The sequence below is a fragment of the Cygnus atratus genome, chromosome 14 (assembly GCF_013377495.2).
Source record: "Cygnus atratus isolate AKBS03 ecotype Queensland, Australia chromosome 14, CAtr_DNAZoo_HiC_assembly, whole genome shotgun sequence".
Classification (NCBI taxonomy): Eukaryota; Metazoa; Chordata; class Aves; order Anseriformes; family Anatidae; genus Cygnus; species Cygnus atratus.
In genome coordinates, this window is record NC_066375.1 from 1,797,420 (window position 1) to 1,817,901 (window position 20,482).

General features: G+C 52.1%; 1 protein-coding gene and 1 long non-coding RNA gene across 2 annotated transcripts; one reads left to right on the forward strand and one right to left on the reverse strand.

Annotated features, from left to right (window-relative positions):
• Positions 1-4,989: 4,989 nt before the first annotated feature.
• Positions 4,990-6,997, reverse strand: LOC118254972 (uncharacterized). Its single transcript, XR_004780826.2, has 3 exons — positions 6,848-6,997; positions 5,818-5,942; positions 4,990-5,717 (listed from the first exon to the last, which is right to left on the reverse strand). It is a non-coding gene; the product is annotated as an uncharacterized LOC118254972 (long non-coding RNA).
• Positions 6,998-12,233: 5,236 nt separating this feature from the next.
• IRF1 (interferon regulatory factor 1) lies at positions 12,234-18,825 on the forward strand. The gene is made up of 10 exons (XM_035560738.2): positions 12,234-12,465; positions 13,263-13,354; positions 14,237-14,336; positions 14,521-14,697; positions 14,997-15,046; positions 15,171-15,306; positions 15,491-15,616; positions 16,477-16,520; positions 17,187-17,322; positions 17,790-18,825. The coding sequence occupies exons 2-10, from the start codon at positions 13,268-13,270 to the stop codon at positions 17,885-17,887; spliced, it is 954 nt and encodes a 317-aa protein (XP_035416631.2). The 5' UTR covers positions 12,234-12,465; positions 13,263-13,267; the 3' UTR covers positions 17,888-18,825.
• The last annotated feature ends 1,657 nt before the right edge of the window (positions 18,826-20,482 follow it).

Consider the following 20,482-nt stretch of genomic DNA (forward strand, 5'->3'; position numbering starts at 1 on the left):
GACATTATGAAACAGAGACTATCAGAAAGCTAACACAAACTATCATCTGCCTGAGTACCTAAAAGTAGGTACCGGTCAGGCATATGCGCCTAAGTAATTTGCAGACGTGAGCACCAAAGTCAGTAACACCTTTTTTTTTTTTGTCACCCAGCCAGCTGGATGTCAACCAAGACAACATTTTAATAAACTAATTGTAGGTCATAGTTACAAATTCCTGTTTCTCAATTTCGGCATTTCCTTCCATCTTAGAATGTAAACTGCATCAACGCATTGTTTGAAGGAGCGGAACTGTTGAAAACTAATCCTGACTTGAAGAAATTCAGTGTTTTTTTCCAAAAATTTGAAAGACTGAAGCAATCTCTCATACCAAGCCTGACAGAAGAGGTAGGAATTTATTTCTCATCTATCAGAGACCATGAGGCAGAGACCTGGTAAACTGTGCTCCGCAGTTTATGACTGAGCCCTTATGGCTGCAAAAGGGGTTCATTTTTAGGCTGCCTTTTGTTCAATACATGGAAGAAAAAAACTGGCATTATTCCACCTTTCTGCCCTTCCCTTGTTCTAGTCTCCAGGTTGACCCACCTCTAAAATGTGGGTTCATTTGCATTTATAAGGCTTAAGGAAAATGATGTCATTTATAGAATGATATTAAGGTGAAAAAACTGTACATAATGGTTAAATGCTAAGTATTTTCTTTGTCTTGATTAACTTTTCAGGGAGAATGTGAAACAGAAAGAAGGAATACAACAAAATTCATAGAAAAACTGATAACATTCATCCGAAAATTATCAAAAGACGCAAGAGCATAGGATTACAAGTCCCTAGAATTGCTGTAAATTAAATGAGCAGTAAAATGTGTATTTGTTTTAAATGTGCTCCTCCTTTGTGTTAGAATTTGGAAGGGCACACCTTCTATTTCAGTGGTACTGTTCATGTGTGGAATGTGATCTCAGAAAGTGTCAATGGCAAAATGTCATTCATGTTTCTAGATGAAAATGTAAATGCTTGATAAAGCATATAGCGCAGGGTATTATGAAGTTACTTGACGGATCATAAAACCTGGTTTCACATTAAAAGAACAACTTTATTTCAGAATGCTCACAGCAGGGATGAATATAAATGGATGCAAGCAAAAGCAACAGGTTCATACCTCACACCCTATCTAACCCTTGTAGAGCTCCGTGGGTTTTGCAAGCTGTGCCATAAATACTAAGCAGCATATTGAAATGAGATACGAATATTTCCTTCATCTTTCTTTAAAGCATCGGTTGTTGAGTTTCTGGAAGGGACAGCTTGCATTTTAATGATGTGTGTTGAGGCTCCATAATTTTTCAGGTTTAAGGTCCAATTTCTGCTAGAAACCTCTGCTGGTACTGTGTAAGCCTCAGCAGAAGGATGCCCATGGATGGGCACTATACTTGACAAAGCGTTTGGAAGAGCAGGAGCCCCTGTAGAGACCTTTATACCAGTACACGACTGATGTTGCTGAAACGGTTAATTTTGCTCAGGGAACTAGTATTAGCTATACTGGGAAAATCTCAACATTATAATATCCATCTGTAATAAAGAGAATTAATCAATATAATTATATGAGCAAAACTTTTCTAGTACACAATTGGCTTTGTCACTGCTTTGAAGGCAGTTGAGGATGAACTGCAGAAGTCATATTCACATAATATTCCATCTCTAATGCTCTGCACAAGCTTTGCTGTGTATGTATGTGTTTTATCCACAAGCAGCACAAGAATATTGTGCTTTTGCCTAGCAGTCTGCTCGAAATCTTTCACAAGCACTGAGAAACTTCCTGAGATTTTTAGATTTTTCCTTTTACCTGCAGCTTTTTTAGTTCACTGTAGATTTGGTAACTAAATAATTTAAAAGATACGGGTATATACGACTTAAGAGAATTAATATATTGTGTTGTTGCCTTTTTTTTTTTGTGTAAAACTAATGGTGATGATAGGAGCGGATAGATCAGTCTGAATTTATTTGCATGGTATCAGTTAAATTATATTACATTTCATAGATATACGTATTGGTGTCAACTAAATTATATTAAATTTCATACATATATATATGTATTTTGGAGAAAATATTTATTCTGTATTTTTGCTACTTTTCATAAATCGAATAAACGGGTATCTCCCTTTTTTTTTTTTGTCTCCCTCTCCCACAAGTTTCACACTTGGGCACACTGAGAGCAGGGCACTGCCTGCCCCCCAAAGCAGCAGCACCAGGAGCCCCAAAAGCTGTTGCGCCACCCTCTAGGAGACAGCAGAGCTGGGCTTTAATACCATAAAGGCATTTTTGAGGAGCTAAACTGTGTCAAAAAGCAAGAGAGAGGCAGAAAGTTAAGGCAGCAGTGCTTCAGCCTCGAAAAGCAGAAGGCTGTTTGGAGGTATTACTCCAGAGGGTGTCAGGGCAGACCAGCAAAACGTCAGCACAGCACAAGAGAGCCTCCAGAGGAAGCTCCTGATGACGCCGGCTTTTTAATATGCTAATCTCATTTTTCATATTTTTACTATCATTTCCGCATCATTCCTCGTTCCCCCTGTATCAGATCAAGTTCAGAGATGTCTCTACGGTGGCTTCTATGCCAGCACGGAAGCAGCCGCTTTCTCTGATGGCCACCAAGCTTGCTGCTCCCCCCACTGCCTCCTTGCCTCCTGGCATCCAGGCAGAGCGTGGGGGCCCCGAGCAGCAGCCCCCAACCCTGCACTGCCCCTGACCCCACTGGGACACAGCACCCACACAGCCCTCTGTGGCCACCAAAGCCCAGCGCCCCATGCGAGCTGCTGTCTCGGCTCAGTGGTGTTGGAGCTGGGAAGGAAGGGTAAAGGAAGAAAAACCCTTCATTTACCTACATTTCCATTCTCTCTATGGAGGAACCACACCGTGGTGCACCTTTAATGCAGTGCTGGTTTCAGAAATCCTGGTTCCGAGCCCAGGTCCTGCCCGAGTCACGGCAGCACGAGCCACAGCCGCTGCAGTGCCACCGCTCGCCCCGGGCTCTGCAGGGCCAGGGGTCAGCCACAAGCACAGGACCACCGGGCAGGGAGCATGCGGGTGCTGGCATCACGAGGGTAAACCCACTGATGCCATCACAGAGTGAAAGAGAGCCAGACGTACAGGCATAAATACTTACTGCAAAAAATCCCGGGTCAGACCTCACTTGGATCGGTGGGTGGTTTTCAGAGAAACGTGCAGGGAAGGAGGAGAAGCGAGCAGGTTGTGATAGGCAGGTTGTGCCTGCCACAGAAAAAATTCAACCCTTCTCCAGCAGTTGTACAGGTCCAGAGAGGTAACTTAAGGATCACCCAAAAGAGGACCTGTTAACTTAAAATGGCTGGTGGCTTTACCTGGAAACCAGAATACCCCTCCTTTTGCCCCCTAAATACAACTTCAATTGCCTTTCTCCTCCCCACCCACCTGCACCCTTTTTCAGGTCTAAAAGGTTCCAGCTGTATTTTAAATGTTAACTTCTAAGGGAAGTCTAAACTAATAATCTCTTCTAGCATGCCTAGGAAAAATCAACATGTACTTAACATAAAACCATATTATTTTACTTCACTTAACCTTTTAAACCTTAACTTTTATACCACTTGAATTGAAGGCACACGGCACAGACTTGCTCTATAAAATTTTATCAGCCTGTTTATTTTTATTGGGAGCTTGGAGGACATCCCCCTAACGCTGAGATACCAGGAAAGCTCCTTGCAGAGGAAGGACAACGTAACGTGTTAAAAATGTTCTTGCTGCACCTACGTGCAATTTTATCTCTGTAAAATAAGGACACAGATTTGCAAGACAAATTATAACTGCAAGCTAACAGAACTGCAGAGCAAATGCTTGCGGATGGCAGTGATAAAATCTATGTACCTGCCCACTGGAGGGCAGAATCCCGCACCCTGTGCTCGTGGTGCTGCAAGGCTGCTAAAAAAAAAAATAAAAAATGGGTGCAGCGTTTTGATTTTGTTGTTGTGTTTATTTGCTTGGTTTGGTTTTGTGGGTTTGTTTGTTTGTTTGCTTTTGTGTGTGTTTTTTTGTGTTTGGAGTAGTGTGTTTTTTTGTGTGTGTGTTTGGAGTTGTGGGGTCTTTTTGCATGTATTTTTTTTTTGTATTTGGAGTTGTGTTTTTTTTTTTTTTGCCTGTATTTTTGTGTTTGGAGGTTTTTGTTATTTTTTTTAATTACATGCATTTTTTGTGTTTGGAGTTCTGTTATTTTTGTGTGTGTGTGTATTTTTTTTGTGTTTGGAGGTGGGGTTTTTTTGCGTGTATTTTTTTTTGTGTTTGGAGGGTTTTTTTATTATTATTACATCTATTTTTCTGTGTTTGGAGGTGGGTTTTTTTTGCGTGTATTTTTTTTTTTCGCGTATTCTGTTTGTGTTTGGAGTTGTGTTTGTTTTTTTTCCTTTTTTTTTGTTTTTGTTTTTTGTTTTTGTGGGTGCCGCTGCTCCCCAGGTGCCTCCTCGGGGTTTTTTCCCGGCGCGGTCGGGTTTTCCCGGCGGTGCGGCTGGAAGTCCCGGCCGGTTCCTGCCCGGGCTCCCCCCCCCTCACCGGGGCCCGGGATTCCCGGGGCCCGGCGCCCCCCCGCGGCCGCCCCGGGTACGGCGGATTCCGGGAAGCGCCTCTCGCCGCTCCTCCTGCGGGAAACCGAAACTCAGCCGGGGGAGAGGGAACGGGGGATGGGGAGGTAAAGGAATAAGGGGGGGGGGGGTAAAAGGGATAAGGAGGGAGAACCACCTCCCCCTCCTCCTGGGGTTCCCAGGGAACAGTTCGGGGAGGAAAAGGACAAACTGGTTTTGTGCCCAAAAAATGGAAAAACTATATTTTTTTTCATTGTTACAGGGGGAATGCACTGCGGAAAGCCCCGGTGGGATGCCGAGGGCCTGCGGTGTGGCCTCCGGCCACACCGCAGGCCCTCGGCATCCCACCGGGGCACACAGACATCACAGCACGCTCGCCCCGTGCAGCCCCTCTCCATCCCCAGCAGGGGAACCCCACTTTTCTTCAGGCTTCAGAAGTGCTTCGTCAGGCCGGAGAAGCCCGCCGTCACTCCGGCGAGTGGCTTCTGAGCCTTGGCGTCCGTCCCAACGCGCCGTGACACCGCTCACCGGCCCGCGCTGCAAGGGCGACTTCTGCATTCCTCCCCCGATCCGTCAGCAATTCGGCGAGGAAAAGCAGCGAGCGGTCATGTGCCTCCCACGGCAAACTGGGGACAGCTGTCACGCACCAGAGGGTGACTCAGACGGCAAGGTTTCTCTCCGCTGTGGTGCTGGGGAGAAAGGCGACGTGACCCCACGCTGCGCTTGGCTGCGCTGCTCGCAGCCTTTAGCCGAGGAAGGGGAGTTAAAAAATAATTAAAAATAATAAAGATGATGATGATATATATATATATATATATATATATCTGCATCTTTCCGAAGAGATCACGCCTGCATGACAGGGGCAGCCGGAGCGGTGCGAGCAGGGAACTGGATGGGACAGTCCCTCCGTGCTCGGTGCCCCCAACTCCGGGGGTTCCTCCCAGCTGGGGGTGCTGCCCGGGGGGGCTGCTCCTGGGGGGGGGGGGTCTGAGCCCCACCACTGCCGTTCCAGCAGACAGCTGTCCCAGTTGCTGTGTATAACCTCTCCAGGGTTCAGCTGGACACTTGGCTGAGCTTTTCCCTTTTCTGGAGGGGAAAGACAGCCACTGCAGCAGTCCCCTTTCAGTGTCTCTGCAAAGCAATGCCCCAGACGTGACGGCTGGAGCAGGGCTGACTCAGGCACAGCAGGGTGTAACATGGGGTGTAACATGCCATGTAACGCGCCATGTACCTGCCCTGGCAGCCCTGTGCTGCCGGGATGCTGGAGGGTTTTTATGCTCCGGGTTTGACTCTTGCCTATATGACCCCACGTAAAGTGCAGTGTTATCGGTGAAGGCTGCTGGTCCCTCCTTTGGGCTATAATTGGACAGAGATGGTTGCAGTTTGCATCATAAAGTTAATAGCCAATAAATAATAATAATTATAAATAAATAAATAAATAAATAAACAGAAGAAAACTCAGATGACTGAAGGCTGATGCTTGAAGCACATTATTTTCACTTTTCTCTATCATCGCCCCCTGACGTCCCCGATAAAAACCTGGTGGCCGAGAGCCGCGCGGGGGTCTCCACTCTGCAGCGCTCCAGCAGCAGCTTCCCTGCCTGGAGGAGCTGGCTGCTGCGTGTGCAGCGCTGGCCCGCGAGCCTCGGCTCCTCTGTCCCACGGCTCTAGACTGTGCTAACGTGACAAGCCCAGCAGGGCTTTTCAGTATCTGTAAGAGTTTCCTTTTTGGCAGCCCCTTTGCGCTGGGAGGGGATGGAGGTTTGGAAACAAATCGTTATTAACTCCCTTCCCCGGGCAGGGCAGGGGGTGAAACTCTTACGGTCCTACAGCCTCAGCCTGCAGATGTGCTTTCCCGCAGAGACACGGTGCTGCTGGCTCCGTGCTTGGGGGTGCGGGGCTGGGAGAGCAGGCGGGCAGCAGCCGGGGGTCCCGTGCCTGGGCAGGAGGCGGGTGGTGGTCCCGGAGCTGCAGTGTTCCTATGCCAGCACCCATGCTGCATGGCACAGCTCAGCCCCCCCCAGACAGCCCCTGTCCCCCTCTTGTGACCCATCTATTCCCCACTGACATCGGTTATCATCAGTCCCAGGAAGAAAAAAAAAAAAATAGAGCCTGGAGCCAGACAAGGGGTGCACAAAGCCCTGCCCGTAGCTGCAGCTACCTTCTGCAGGCCTGCGGGTGAGGGAAGGGGTTCAGCCCGTGCCACTTCCCCGTGGGTCCTGCAGACATACAGGATAACCTTTATTGGGAACATTGCTCACCTCTTCTCTGTTGCCGCCAGCCCCGGCACCAAGGGGACGTCAGCTGGGTACAGGGCAGGGGTCCCCACCCGGCTGCATCTCCCCGACCTTTGGCAGGGAGGCTGGGGCTGCCGTGGGCCTGCGCCCTCGCTGGGCAAACTCGTCCCGGCTGCCAGGTGCCTGCAGCTCGCCGGCCCGGGCCCGCTGGCAAACTGAACTTGTCTGTGCAAACAGGCAAGGCAAGGAGCGGGGACGTTCTGGAGGCATGAGCAAAATCCTCAGGATTTGCTTCTTTTTTTTTTTTTTTCCCCACCAAATGAAGCGCAGAATCTCATTTTGGTTTGGTTTGAAAATGCACCAGGTCATCAATGGGGAGAACTGATTTCAGGTCCTCAGATAGGTCTGCTGGATTCCAGGAAACTGTAAGTGGCCCATCCCAGGATATATTTATTGCAGCCTGAGGAGCAGAGCTCCAGCGAGTATTACCTCATGCCATCTGGGCAGAGTTTCAACATTTTTCACATTATTGTCCTGCATGTGCTTCAACCAAACTTCCTTTTTGTAAGAGAGGCATTTATAAGAAATGGAAACAGCTTGCAACAAGTACTGAGCTCTCAAGGCTACAGACAGAGAAGAAGCTGTTTTTTTTTTTCATGTTTGCCTTCGAAGCTAGGGCTGATAATGCATCCTGCAGGCCTGCTGCGTTAACCCCTTCCACCCCAGGGCTCCACTTGCAGCTACCAGTGCTGCCCACCCGTGGGTGCTGGGGGTCCCAATGCGGTGCTGGTGGTCAGGCGCTCGCTGCCCGGGAGCCCCGGGGCTCCCCACATGCCAGGGGAGGCTCTGCACCCATTTTATGGGCCCAGGCCAGCCTGTCCAAAATGAAATTATGGTTTCTGAGTTTGATGGGGAAAGGGAGGAAGGCGAGCGGGGAAGGGAAGGAGAAAGGGCATGGAGTAGAGCAGGGTTCGCCAACATGCAGAAGGGGAGAGAGGCAGGAGATGAAGAGCCGTGGGGAAGGGAAAGAGGAGGCGTGCAGGAAAGCCTGATGCCCCGGCTGCTGGGGCACTGAGAAAAATGGGGGAGGGAGGCGAGGGAGGGAGGCAGAGCTGGGGCACTGCAACCCAGCACTGCGAGGGGAGAAACAAACGCTGGCGGTGCGGGACCTGGAGGGCTGTTGAGTGCTGGTGGGCATGGGGAGGTCACGATACGGTGATGGGAGGAAGCAGACAGGGCAGCGAGGAAGCAGATAAGAGGCTGGCTTTCGCCATGCTCCCTGTGTTTCCCTGCCAAAAGCCGCGCTCCATCCTGCGGTTGCTCGCTCCCAGCCAGCACCAACCCCCTGGTGCTGCAGGCAGATTGCTGCCGCCCACGTCCCCCCGGGGCAGGGATTCCCCACTGTGCAGCCTCTCCCCTGGCTTTGTCCAAAGACCTGGGAGGGAGAAGGAGCAAAGCAAAGCCTGCCATGAACGCTCGGCATCGCGCGTGCCCTTCACTGCTGTCACCCGAAGGCTTTGCCGTTTGTGTCGGGCTGGGCAGGATTTCTGCCCCTCACTCCCCAAAGTGGTCCTGGGTGCTTGGAGCCCGGCTTGGGGGTAAAGCTCGAGAGGTCTCGTCTCTGCTCCAAGGCAATTCTGCAAAGAAAAAGCATTACAGGTGTGTAGGGGGTAAGACAGAGAAGATGCTCTTCTTCCACTGCCAGCAAAACAGGCCCTGAGCAGCTCCGGCAGCAGCCCGGGTTACACGCAGGTGCCACTGGTGTCACTGGGGACGTGACAGCTCTGCCTTCAGGTCAGGTTCTGGTGGACTGCTGAAAGCTGTGCATTTCACAGCACACACATTAACCAGCAGAGCCTTTGGCAGTCTTTATTTTAATATAGTACAGGAGTGAAACCGTCTCAAACTGCTTTTCGCGGCAGCTTAACCAACCATCACAGAGAAGATGGGAACTAAGAGCTGTGCCGGTGCCAGTGTGCCAAATCCGTAACCCTCTGCTTTTGTAGACTACATCAGGAACTTTCTGACCGATCCTGTGCAGTTCATGTTTTTTAGTGTCACTTGAAATACAGGCTTCCTAAGAGCACCTTATTTCAGGACATTACTGACCGAGACAGAGTGGTGTGCATCCCAGAACAACGAACACCACTCGTGGAGCAGCAGTCAGGGATTTGATTTGGTTTTAAATAAAAATATTATTTAAGATTTCCTCCAAATTAGGGAAACAATCCCAGACTTGGGATCACCCCGGACTGTGTAAATGTGATAAAATGCTTGTATCGAAGTCCTTCTCTGCATCTCAGCTCACCGTTAAAACAGCCAGCAGATCACAGGGGTAGGATGAGAAGGAATATGCTGGTGACTGCAGGGTGCTCCGAGCCAAAAGGCCGAGCAGGTGCCCGAGATAAGACCGCTGTCAGATAAAGCCCGAGGGGGACCGCAGCACTGCAGAGCATCGGGGATGTTGGAGCTGGTGGAGGCTCTTGCTCGGCATGAACTGCGTGGAGCAGAGTGCTTAATGGCCAGTCATGTGTTTGCCTCTCAGAGCACGTGGATTATTCCTTGTTCACGTTTTTGTGCAAGTACAAGCCGAATCCGAGTGCGTATTCCTGCGTTAGGTGTGTTGGTCACCAGGCTCTGTGAGCAGCTGCAGGGCTCGTGGTGCAGCGGTGGGGGGCAAGGAGTGGGCTTTGTAACCCCGCCGTGACGAGAGTCTGACACACGGCGACGCTGGTAAGAGACAAGTTGTTATTTCCTTGTTTCAGCCCAGAGATAACAAAGGAGCAAACAAACATAGGGCATCCCAGCCGAGGCAGGTCGTTCTCCTTGGAGACCTGCTGTGCAGATACGGGACACAACGCGGAGAGGAAGGCGGAGTTTTACCGAGTGGGATCTTTAGGGGTTTATACGGCAGAAAGAAGTGGAGAGTTAGGTCTAGGACTGTTATCCCTCTCCATGCGTTTCTGTCCTAGGTGGATTTATTTGCATCCTGGTGCCAATTCCTGATAATAATAGCCAGTAATGAACATAATAATATAAAAGTCATATATCAAGCAAGCCACTGTTCAAAATTCCGTCATTTAAAGTATTTAAGATACATTACCATAAATGTTATCATACACATTGCCATATACAAGTACTGCCATACAGACTCATTGGCCCATTGGACCAGGAAGCTCAGAATTAATTTTATTTAAAGCCAGCTTAGGGGGTACAAAACAAACCATGGGAGGCTGGAGCTTGAAAGGAACTACAGCATGATCTTTTTTGTCAATATTTAAGTTGTGTAAGAGGTGTTGTGGCTATTTCTGTAGATGGATTCGCACTGGAACCTCAAATACCTTCTGCCATCTCTTTTTCAGGTGACTTTCATGTTACCTCCCAGCACTCTGGATTTCTGGGCACCTTATGCTGAGGAGTCAACCTGTGGCCTCCCACAGGCCGTGGGAGTTGTAAATGTCCTTGTGCTGTCCCTACCTTGTTTGTGTGCCTCTCTGCTTCTTTATTTGTTTAATATACCTAGTATGTTATATCTATATTTACACTGAAAGCTCACCGGGGAATGGTGCCTCACCCAGCACAAAGACCTGTCTGGAGAATACTACCAAAATATGCATGAAAGCGTTGAACAGCCAAAAAAAAAAATGAGTTGAGAGAAAGCATGGGACATGTACATGGGTGGGCATTCTTCCACACTTAAATCCAATCTTGGCCTTTTTTTTTTTCTTTAATCTTAGAGAAAAAAAAAAAAAAAAGAAGAAGAAACTTCCTCGGTGCAGGCAGAGTACCACCATGTCACACCCTTTGTCTAGGCTGCCCGTGTATCTTTCTGCCTCTTTCCTGAGGTGCCTTCCCACATCTCCAGTTGGAATATGTCCAATATTCCGCTGGACTGAAGGCACCCTGAAGCCACTGGATGCAAACCTAATCTCACTGTCATCCAGATCCAACGGAGCGGGGAGGAATCCTGGTGATTTTGGTAGCCTGAAAGAGGTGGAGGAGAGGACAGAAAGCCAGCGGTCACACTTTATGCTTTCTAATATGATTATTTCAAATCAGCCCAGCGCCACAGACAGGCCATGCCAGAGGAAGATGGGAAAAAATTAATTCCAGGCTTCGCAAAATGCCTCCATTGCCCCACCCCCCCATCTTTCTTTCCCAATTGCACTGAAAACGGATGATTAGCGACGTATACCTGGCTGTAAGCTACTGCCCAACGTACGGCAACGTGGCGATGTGAGATCAAACAGCCTGCAAGTCCTGACCACCGACAGCAAAGGCCGGATCTCAGCTGGGAGCCTTGTGAGAAGGGGCACTGGAAAGAGGCTCCGTTACAGGTACCGCCAGGCGGAGGAACCCGGGTTAAAGGCCAGGCTTTTAGACCAGCGGTGCAGCCGTTCGGTCAGTTTGGCGGCACCACGGCTCAGCAGAACTGGGGGCCCAGAGGTGCCCTGGGGTGCTGGGGCTCATCTGTGCTGTGTGCCTGCAGGGTGGGGGTCCTGGTTCTTTGCTGCAACGCTCCGGGCGTCGGGGGCGGAACCAGGCCTGGGGCAGCCCATTGCACACCGCCTTGAGAGCATAAATGCAGAAGGTCACGAACATCCCTTATAATTTTCACCCGTTTTATTTCCTTTTCTGCTGGCCTTCCTTCTGCCAGCCTGAGTGTTCCTGTACCCCACGCCCTGCTGCATCCCCCCGGGACTGCTGCCCTGCACATGCAGTATTGCCCCGCTTTGCTCCTGCTCCCAGCAGGATGGGGGACGTGCATGGTTCGGACCCGGGCAGCCCCGCGGCAGGGCCGGGGGACGTGTGCCTGCTTGGGGAGGTGCCGGGGACCGGGGGCTGGGTACCGGCCCCTTCCCATCACGCTCCCTACGAGCAGCCCGGGCCCGGGCCAGGTTCCCACCGGGCTAAAAATAACCCCACGTCGGGGCTTCGCTCTGCCCGCTTCCGTTCCCAAACGACGAGGGTGCCGTGAGCCGGCGGCAAGGCCGGCAGCCTGCATCACGGGCTCGTCGACCTCCATCGGCGGAGACCTGCAGGCGGCACGGGGGGCACCGGGGGGGGGGGGGGGGGGGGGGGAACCGCCGGGCGGGACGCGACCCTGAACCCACCGCGGGGGGGGGGGGGGGGAGGAGGGGGGGTCGCGGCGCGGGGCTGAGCCCCGCCGGGGTGCCCAAGGGCTAGATCCCGGCGGCGCCCCCCCGGCAACCCCCGGCACCCACGGGCCCCTCCGAGCCCCCGGCGCCCCCCCGGCGCCCTCCGCGTGCCGCCCGTGGCGGGGGCGGGCCGGGGGCGTGGCGCGGCGGTGCCGCTGGTGCTACAACAGCCTGATTTCCCCGAAGTGATGCTGCCGGCGGCAGCCAATGGGCGGCGCGACCGCCCCTGGAGGCGGCGCTGATTGGTCGCTCGCCGGGCGGCCCGGGGCGGCGGGGAATCCCGGCCGCCGCCGCGTTATACCCGAGGGCGCGCCCCGCGGGCGGCACAAGGCGGAGCGGCGGGCGGCGGGCGCGGACGGTTCGGCTCGGCTCGGCTCGGCTCGGCTCGGCTCGACACAGCACGGCACGGCACGGCACGGCACGCCTTGCCTTGCCTTGCCTTGGCTTGTCTCGGCTCCGGATTGCACAGCCCCGCACGGCGAGGTGGGTCGCGGCGCTCGCCGCCCCCCGCTCTGGCAGCAGGAACCGTGGGAGCGGTCCGCGGTGGCACGGCACGGCTCGGCACGGCTCGCCAAGAGGGGGCAGCGCCGGCTTGCGCCGTGCGGAAGAGGCTCGGGGGCGTCCCGGCCGCCGCTGCGTGCGCGGTGCGGGGCTCATCGCGGCGGCGGCGGCGGCCCCGTGCCCCCGACGGGACGGGACCGGACGGGGCGGGCGCGGCGGCGGCTCCGCTCCGCGCCCCAGCGGCGGGCCCCGGGGCCGGCTCCCGCTGCCCCTCGCCGCGGCAATGCCCGGCCCGGGAGCCTCGGGAGCCGCTGCCGCGACGGCGCCGGGCTGGGGAAGTTCGGGGCCATTGTTTGGGAAGTGCCGGTGCGGCCGCTGCGAGGCGGCGCAAACAGGAAACTCGGCCTGCAGGGGAGGGCGGGGAGCGGCCCCCGGGCTCCGCTCCGCACCGCTCCGCACCGCGCCGGGCTGCGGGGGGCGCCGCTGCTGCCCCGGCCGGGGGCCGCGCACGGAGCTGGGCTGGGCTGAGAGCGCCCGGGGGGGACGCGGGGAGGTGGGGGCGGACGGGGGCTGTGATGGGGCCGGGGGGCTGTGATGGGGCCGGGGGGCTGTGATGGGGCCGGGGGGCTGTGATGGGACCGGGGGTCCCCACCCGCTTCGCCCCCAGCCCCGCCGCTGGCCGCCGCGGTTGGAGCGGGTGCGCAGAGCCGGAGGGCAGGGGACAGAGGGCAGGGGGACACGGCGGTGGGGCTGCTGCTGACCCTCTGCCTCTGTCACAGCCACCATGCCTGTCTCCAGAATGCGCATGAGGCCCTGGCTGGAAATGCAGATTAACTCCAATCAAATCCCGGGACTGATATGGATTAACAAGGTGAGGCGTGCGCGTTGTTACTACCGGTGCTGTATCGTTACCCGTGCTGCTCCTAAGCGGGCACTAAAAATAAGTCAAGATCGTGAAGCAAATGGAGAAAACTTGCATGCATTATGTGTTTATTTCCAGAAGAGGTAGCTCCAGTTGATACAGAATGTAGTACTCCTTTTTTTTTTTTCCTGATAATTTTCCCGGGAGGGAAATGATAAGTCAGAAAAAATGCAGTCTGAACATGGCAGAGAACAGAAAACTCCCAGGCTACATTTAACTCTTGATGCCCGCTTGAGCCAAGTCGCCTCCTGTCCCAGTTAAGTAGCTACTGTTACACTCCCCACTGCGGGATGGGGCTCAGAGATTTGGCCTGGAATAAACTCTGGACTTGTCTCACTTTGGTGCTGGAAGGCACATCCCTGTAGCTGTACCCCAGGGTGGGGTCACGAGGCTTATTGAATCAGGTCTCTTTCTCTGAGGTTTCCATATCCATCCCAAGGTGTTTCATAAACTAGGATATGTTTTTCTTAGGGTTCATACAGGATCTTCGGGGTAACTATAAAAGGGATCTCTATCCAAGTGTACGTGGGAAATGTGCTGGAGTTTGTGATACACTAACAGATTAGATGCAACATACTTCAGTGATTCTGGGATAAGATTGGTAACGTTGCTCGTTGCTACTGTACCACGCTGTGTGTAGCTTTCCCAGTTTCAGAACTCTTAAAAGCCTTACATGCACTGAACAAAACAAATGGAACAACAGTTGTTAGATGAAGATGCATTTTTTTAAAGTTTCTGAGCTGCTACTGGTAGAATTCTTTGATTAAATCAATCACTACAAACTGTCATGTGATGGTTTCTTAAATCAAATTTCTATTGGTTTAACTTCAGGATAAGATGATGTTTCAAATCCCCTGGAAACACGCAGCTAAGCATGGCTGGGACATGGAGAAAGATGCCTGCCTTTTCCGGAGCTGGGCCATTCATACAGGTGTGTGCTGGCTTTAAATTTCCATCAGTAATATGAATGTCTGAAATGAAGCATTTTTGTCTTGACTTACACCTCAGGTGTTAGATTGACTTTTAATATGTCAGAGGAAAGAGAAAAATCTCTTCTGGGGAGAGCTACCACTGCAATGCAAACACTAAAGGTTTGCCCCATCTTTTATTAATAGGAAGGTATAAAGTTGGTGAGAAAGACCCTGACCCGAAAACCTGGAAGGCGAACTTCCGCTGTGCTATGAACTCGCTGCCTGACATCGAAGAAGTGAAGGATAAAAGCATCAACAAAGGCTCCAGCGCTGTTAGAGTTTACAGGATGCTGCCGCCCTTGACAAAGGATCAGAAGAAAGGTGAGCGCACAGCGTCCAGCTGGCGTCAGGCAGGTCCCACTCTGCTTAGGCAGGGGTATAACAGACCTGGTATAACAGACCTGCTAGTGGCACCAGGGCTGCTGGGGTTCTTGCAATTGGTTACAGCTTATACAAGCAGTCCCTTTGATCCCAGGTTCTTTAAAGGTGCCTAATGGCATCACGCGGGGTCGATCCGGACTCTGCTGCCAGCTGAGCAGGGCTCCGCTCAGGGCTGTGGGAGCTCGCACTCGTGTCAGCCGTGCAGCCTTTCTCACATCTGTCTTATTTTTATTTAACAGAAAGGAAGTCAAAGTCTTCAAGAGAGGCAAGAAGCAGGAGCAAGAGAAAGGTATGTGTCTGTAGAGGTAGCAGAAGGAGCTAGAGGTTTTGGTGGTTTTCATGCTAAAATTTTTTCATATGGGAACCTGGGTGTTCTTAGCCAAGTCTTTCATGCTTCGTTCTTATTTTTGTAGCCGTATGAAGACATGAGGACGGAGGAGTCAGCAGAAAGACTAACCAACACTCCTCCGGCAGATGACCACAGTGGCTACACCGTTCATGACTACACGGGACAGGAAGTGGAGGTGGAGAGCGCGTCCATCACCTTAGGTGAGGCTCAGTTTTTAGCTCAGAGCAGAGAGGAAAGTGCTGCTTGTGCTAAAGCCACAATTTCGTCACCAAAAGACAAAGATGACTCTGGGGGCTGTGCCTGGCTGTGCTGTAGATGGGCAGGGAGGAAGTGGTGGTGGTGGTGTGGGCCGTGAGTGCCAACGGCTCCTGGTGTGTCCCACAGACCTCTCCTCGTGCGAGGTGACCGGCTCCCTCACCGACTGGAGGACGCCGATGGAAATCGCCATGGCTGACAGCACCAACGACCTCTACCACCTCCAGGTGTCCCCCCTGGCTTCATCCTCGGAAGGTTGGTGTCGCTTCCTTCCTACCTTGGTCTTTCGTCGGTCTCCTGGCGCTAGCCCTGCTGTGGCAGGTTGGAGGCAAGGATGGTGTTCCCAGGGTTTTGGGAGAAAAAGCTGTCTTGTAGCAAAAAGAACCTCCACCCGATGGATTTGGGTTTCTGGAGCTACCAAGATGGCCAGGTTAGAAAAGGGAAGAACTGGTACAGGTCACCTGCAGAAATAAATGCTCACAGGTGAAGGGCTCTGAAATGCCATTTGCTTTGCGCATGTGGGCAAAGGACAAGCTCTGCCTCACCGTCATGGCACAGGTGGGTCAGCCGCAAAGAGGAGGAGAGATCTCTGACCCTGGTGCCCGGGGAGGTGGGAATTCTGAGGCAGCTGGAAGGGGCGATGTCAGGAGCAGGACAGAGTTAGGTGCGCTAGTGACAGCGGAGGTAGCTGCACTTGCCAAAGGAAAAAAAAAAAAAAAGATGTACCTGTGTGATTCTTCACTCTGGGTGCAAATGTTCTCCCTCTGGCCTACCTCCTTTGGTGACTCCTGGGGAGGAACAAGAGGTGCGGGTGTCACCTGCAGCTGGGATGGAGAAGGGCCACGAGAGCTGGGCCGTGGAGCTGCCGGCGGGCCTCAAACCCACAGCACCTCCTTGGTGCCGTGTGTGGCTGCAGCGGGGCGCCTGCTCCGAACCTCCAAAAAGCCTTCTGCCTCTGGAGGAGCTCTTCAGTTACTGTGGGGGAAGAAAAAGGTAGTGGTGGTGTGTGACAAGCATATGAAGCGGGCTGTGGCGGTGAAGAAGCAGAAGCGTGAGGGCTAACCTGTGAGAAAAGTTGACATCTGTTGTTTTTTTTTTTTTTTATGTGCTTGCAGTCACAGATGAAGATGAAGATGAAATGAAAGCGGATATTTTTAAGGTAAAAACAGCCCTTCTGTTCAGAATAAAATTGGCCAAAGCTGCTGTTTGCACCAAGAAAGGAAGGGAAGTAGCTGTCTGACCCTTTGATAGTCCTATACGAGCTGGGCGCTTCCTGTAATACAAAACCCTAATTAAATGAAGAGGCCTGAAAAATGAAATGTAAAAAGAATGTGATTTTGCAAACATGAACTGGAGATGACACATACATGGAAGTATTACTTTTATTGTGAGTCAGTGGAAGCTACTGAGTACTGCTAGAAGGAAAGGTTGCTCTGTTAGTCTGCAGGGGCTTCGATTTCTCTAGCAAGACTTTTTTAATTTTGCCCTTCCCTCCGTCTCTCATGTGTATGGCTTTTAATCTGTGTTTCCAGACATGGCACACTCGTCCCACTGATAAGGGGATGTTTTTTTTTCATGGAAGGTGCTCCCGCCCTCCCTGTTTTGCGTTAACCTAATTTCAATGGGGAGTAAAATGAGTTTTATATAATTTAGCATGGTCTAAGTGAAACCTTTCCTTTGCTCCATTTGCTGCCATGAATTTTAATAAATAAGCAGTAGGGAATTTACATTGTGCATATGAGGGCCTGTACTTTTTTTTTTTTTTTCATTTTCCCCTGTCCCCGTAAATTTCAGGCTTTTTTACCATCCCCTTACTCTCTTTCAGCTGCTCGAACCAGGACAGGACTGGCACACGACCAGCGTCGGGGGGAAAGGCTTCCTCACCAACGAGCCGGGCACGCAGACCATGTGCAGCACGTACAGCTACAAGGACCAGGACGGCGAGATCGACACCTCTTCGGGTACAAAACCTTGGTTATCGCTTATGGTCCGGGGTGGAAGGTGCAGGCGAGGGTTTTCAGGAAAGAAACTGGGTGGGGAGAGAAAAGCAAATGGAGCAATTCACAGGTGTCTGTGCTCAGATTTCTAAGTAGCCTGTCAGAATTCTGTAAGGAATTTGTTGAGATAAAAAGGAAGAGAGGAAAAATGCCTCCAGTAGAAGCTTAACTACAGGTTTACCTTAAGGTTACGTATGTGTGTAGTATGCCAGTTCTTGGGAACTCCTAGCGATATAACAAGGATTTCCACTAGCAATAGCTTATACGGGAGAGTTTAATTAGAAAGCGTTTGGAGTATTTTTAGCAAAATAAGAACCTGAGGTATTTGCTTACCTCCGAGGAACGTTTCATTTCTGGGTGTGTTGGTACGCAGGGGCTCTCGTGCTCCTGCTGCCGGGGTTCGGTTCTCACTCTGCTGTTGCTCTGTCCAGGGGAGATGGAGTTCCGCATGTTCGACCAGAAGAGCAGCCTGGACTTCTCTTGGCTGGAGACAGTGAGACCCATGCAAACCATCTCCTGTGGCTTGTAAACCCCTGGCTTCTGCAGGCTGTGGACTGCTTTCGTGTAGAGACTACAACCCTGGAGAGAATGGTAGAAGTTCTTTGTTACTGACTGGAAGAAGACAGTAGCTGTTATATTCCGTTTTAACTTGTAGGCCTGAAAAAGTTAGCAAGAAAAACTCCGTCACAAGCAGAGGAATCCCATCCCGGTGGCGGGACCGCTGTGCCCAAGGCGAACGGCCCGACCCCGGCACCCCGAGGCTGAGCTCGGTGCCCGCGTGTGGCAGCTCCCGGGGGACAGGGGGCCACCGCCGTCCCCCTGCGCCGGTGGCGAGCACTTTACCCACGGAGTGCTTAGGAGAGACAGTGCGGATGAGTCTGGTTTGGTTGCTGCTCACTTGTGCAACACTGGTGACATTATCAGCTTAATGACTGTCATTACACTTAGAAAAATTGCACTAATTGGCCTTCTCTTCCTTGATTTACTCCAGCACGTAGTTTTGTCTTCAGATCTTTCAACTTGTGTACATAACTTAGACCAATAAAATGTGAAAATTCAGTTTAGGCTTTGCTTCCATGTAGTACACGTATCCAGGCCCACTCATAGGACGTTATCTGCTCGTAGGCATGCCGGATCCATTTCCATGTAATAGTTGAAGAGCGGCTGCATGATCCAATTTTTGCACTGGTAGGGGCAGACCCCGTTATTTATACGCTGCCCTTCAGAGCTGTGTTCTAGTGCTCCTCACGCTGGTAGGAACCCTACAGTACTGTATGCAGCAAGCTGCCACAGCCTGCGTGCCCTGAGCAAGGGTGTGCAGAAGAGTGCAGGGTGGAGGAGGTTCTAGTTCATACTTAATACGTAGGAATCAAATCACTAAGCTGTAATAGACTATTTTTCTTGTACATTTTATTTTTGTATATAAAATGTTGTATATTTGTTTTAATAAAAGTGTTTTATATATGACATGTTTACTTTTCCTCATTGGAGAGTTCGGAGAGAATGAATTCCAGATTCCTTGAAAACACCCGAGCAGATGTGCTGCTGACAGCCAGCGAGAGGGGTTATTCCATGTGAGTCACGAAAGCCCAGGGAATTTAAGACGGGCTGAGTCATTTCCCCTCCTGTCCCAGTGCAGCTGATGGGAGGAGTCCTGCTCATCCCAGGCCCTGTGCACGTGTCGGGCAGCTGGCTCACACCTGCCACCATTAGCTCCAGAAGTTAGAGGCCATGTGTTGTCTCTGACGAAGGCTACCCAAAAACACGCCGTGTGCCAAGCCTGCTGTGGGTCTCGCTGTTGGCAGCGCTGTGGGCTTCTGTGCTAAGAGCAGTGGCAGTGACACGAGCTACAGAAGTTAGGTTTGCTCCCCAAAAAAGCACAGGCACCACTTGGAAGGCAAGGGGGAAGAAAGCTTACTTTTCCATTGTATGTTCTCTTCCTCTGCCATGCTTCCTGGCCTGAAGGGCATAGCGTTACCGCACCGCCTCAGGTGGCTGCTGCAAAGCGTGTCCAGCTGCAGACACTGGCATCGGATGCTGCGTGGAAACCCCCTCCCTGAACAATGCAAATTCATGCCTCAGCTGAGCTGTCAGCCTCTGAGATCATGTCGGTGATTGCTGAGGGGCTCCGCAACACCCCTGTCCACCACCCTGGCTACAGAGCAGCCCTCATCCCTTGCTTATTTGGGACACCTGGCCTGGAAAAGGGCTGCTCTTGTCTTCGGAATAAGCTGTACTGGCTGTAGTTCCTGCTGAAGCTCTCCACCAGCAGCCTTTTGGCACACAGCTTTAAACACACACACACACACACACACAAAACAAAAATCATCGTGCCCAGGGGAAGCGATGGACAGGCGCGTTGCGTTCCCAGCTAGCTAACCCAGCCTGGGAAGCGCGTACCTCGCAACTCATTGACTTGAATACATTCAGATCTTCTTTTAGAATTGTGCAACGATGACCTTTGGGGATAACTTTGTTCACAGGGCCAGCAAGCGTGAGGGCAGACTGAGGATATCAGGCTTTGGAGCAGACCTGGCCCAGGCTGCAGGAACCAAGCGGATGGCTCCTGCCACCTCGGCGCAGGCTCTGCCGCAGCCCCAAGAGCCCAGCACAGACAGGCAGCCGTGGGGCTCTCAGGGGGAAGTCGGTGCCAGACTGTGGCTGTCCTCAGACCCAGCGCCCCTGGGCTGGCAGGGGAGGATGGCCTGGGACAGCCCCCGTGGACCAACCTTGTGCCAGGCCGACGGCAGGCGCAGCTCCTGCCACCTCGTGCCCAGGGAGCGATGCAATTTCTGTGCTCATCAGTGCAATGAGAGGAAACGGGGCTTGCTCAGGAACCACTGCAGCTTTGTTACCCGCTGGGGAGGGAGAAGGGAAACTTTCTATGATGCAAATAGTGCCCAAAATAACAGAGATTAATTTGCCCATTCGTGCATTGCAGGATTTTCACGGTGATGCTCAGATACAGGAACGCAGCACCCACACTGGCACAGATTAAAGGGCTGACCAAGATTTGAGGACTGAAGTAACAGCAGCCAGTGCCTCACAGCCCAGAGCCGTGGCACGTGAAGCGTCTCTTTATCGGGATGCAGGAGGCGCTTCCTCAGTCATCTGCCAAGAGCGG

Coding starts and splice junctions, on each gene's coding strand:
- IRF1 (XM_035560738.2), top strand. CDS start 13,268: ATGCCTGTCTCCAGAATGCGCATGAGGCCCTGGCTGGAAATGCAGATT. Junction 15,047..15,170: donor GAAGCAGGAGCAAGAGAAAG/GTATGTGTCTGT, acceptor TTATTTTTGTAG/CCGTATGAAGACATGAGGAC. Junction 17,323..17,789: donor CGAGATCGACACCTCTTCGG/GTACAAAACCTT, acceptor TGCTCTGTCCAG/GGGAGATGGAGTTCCGCATG.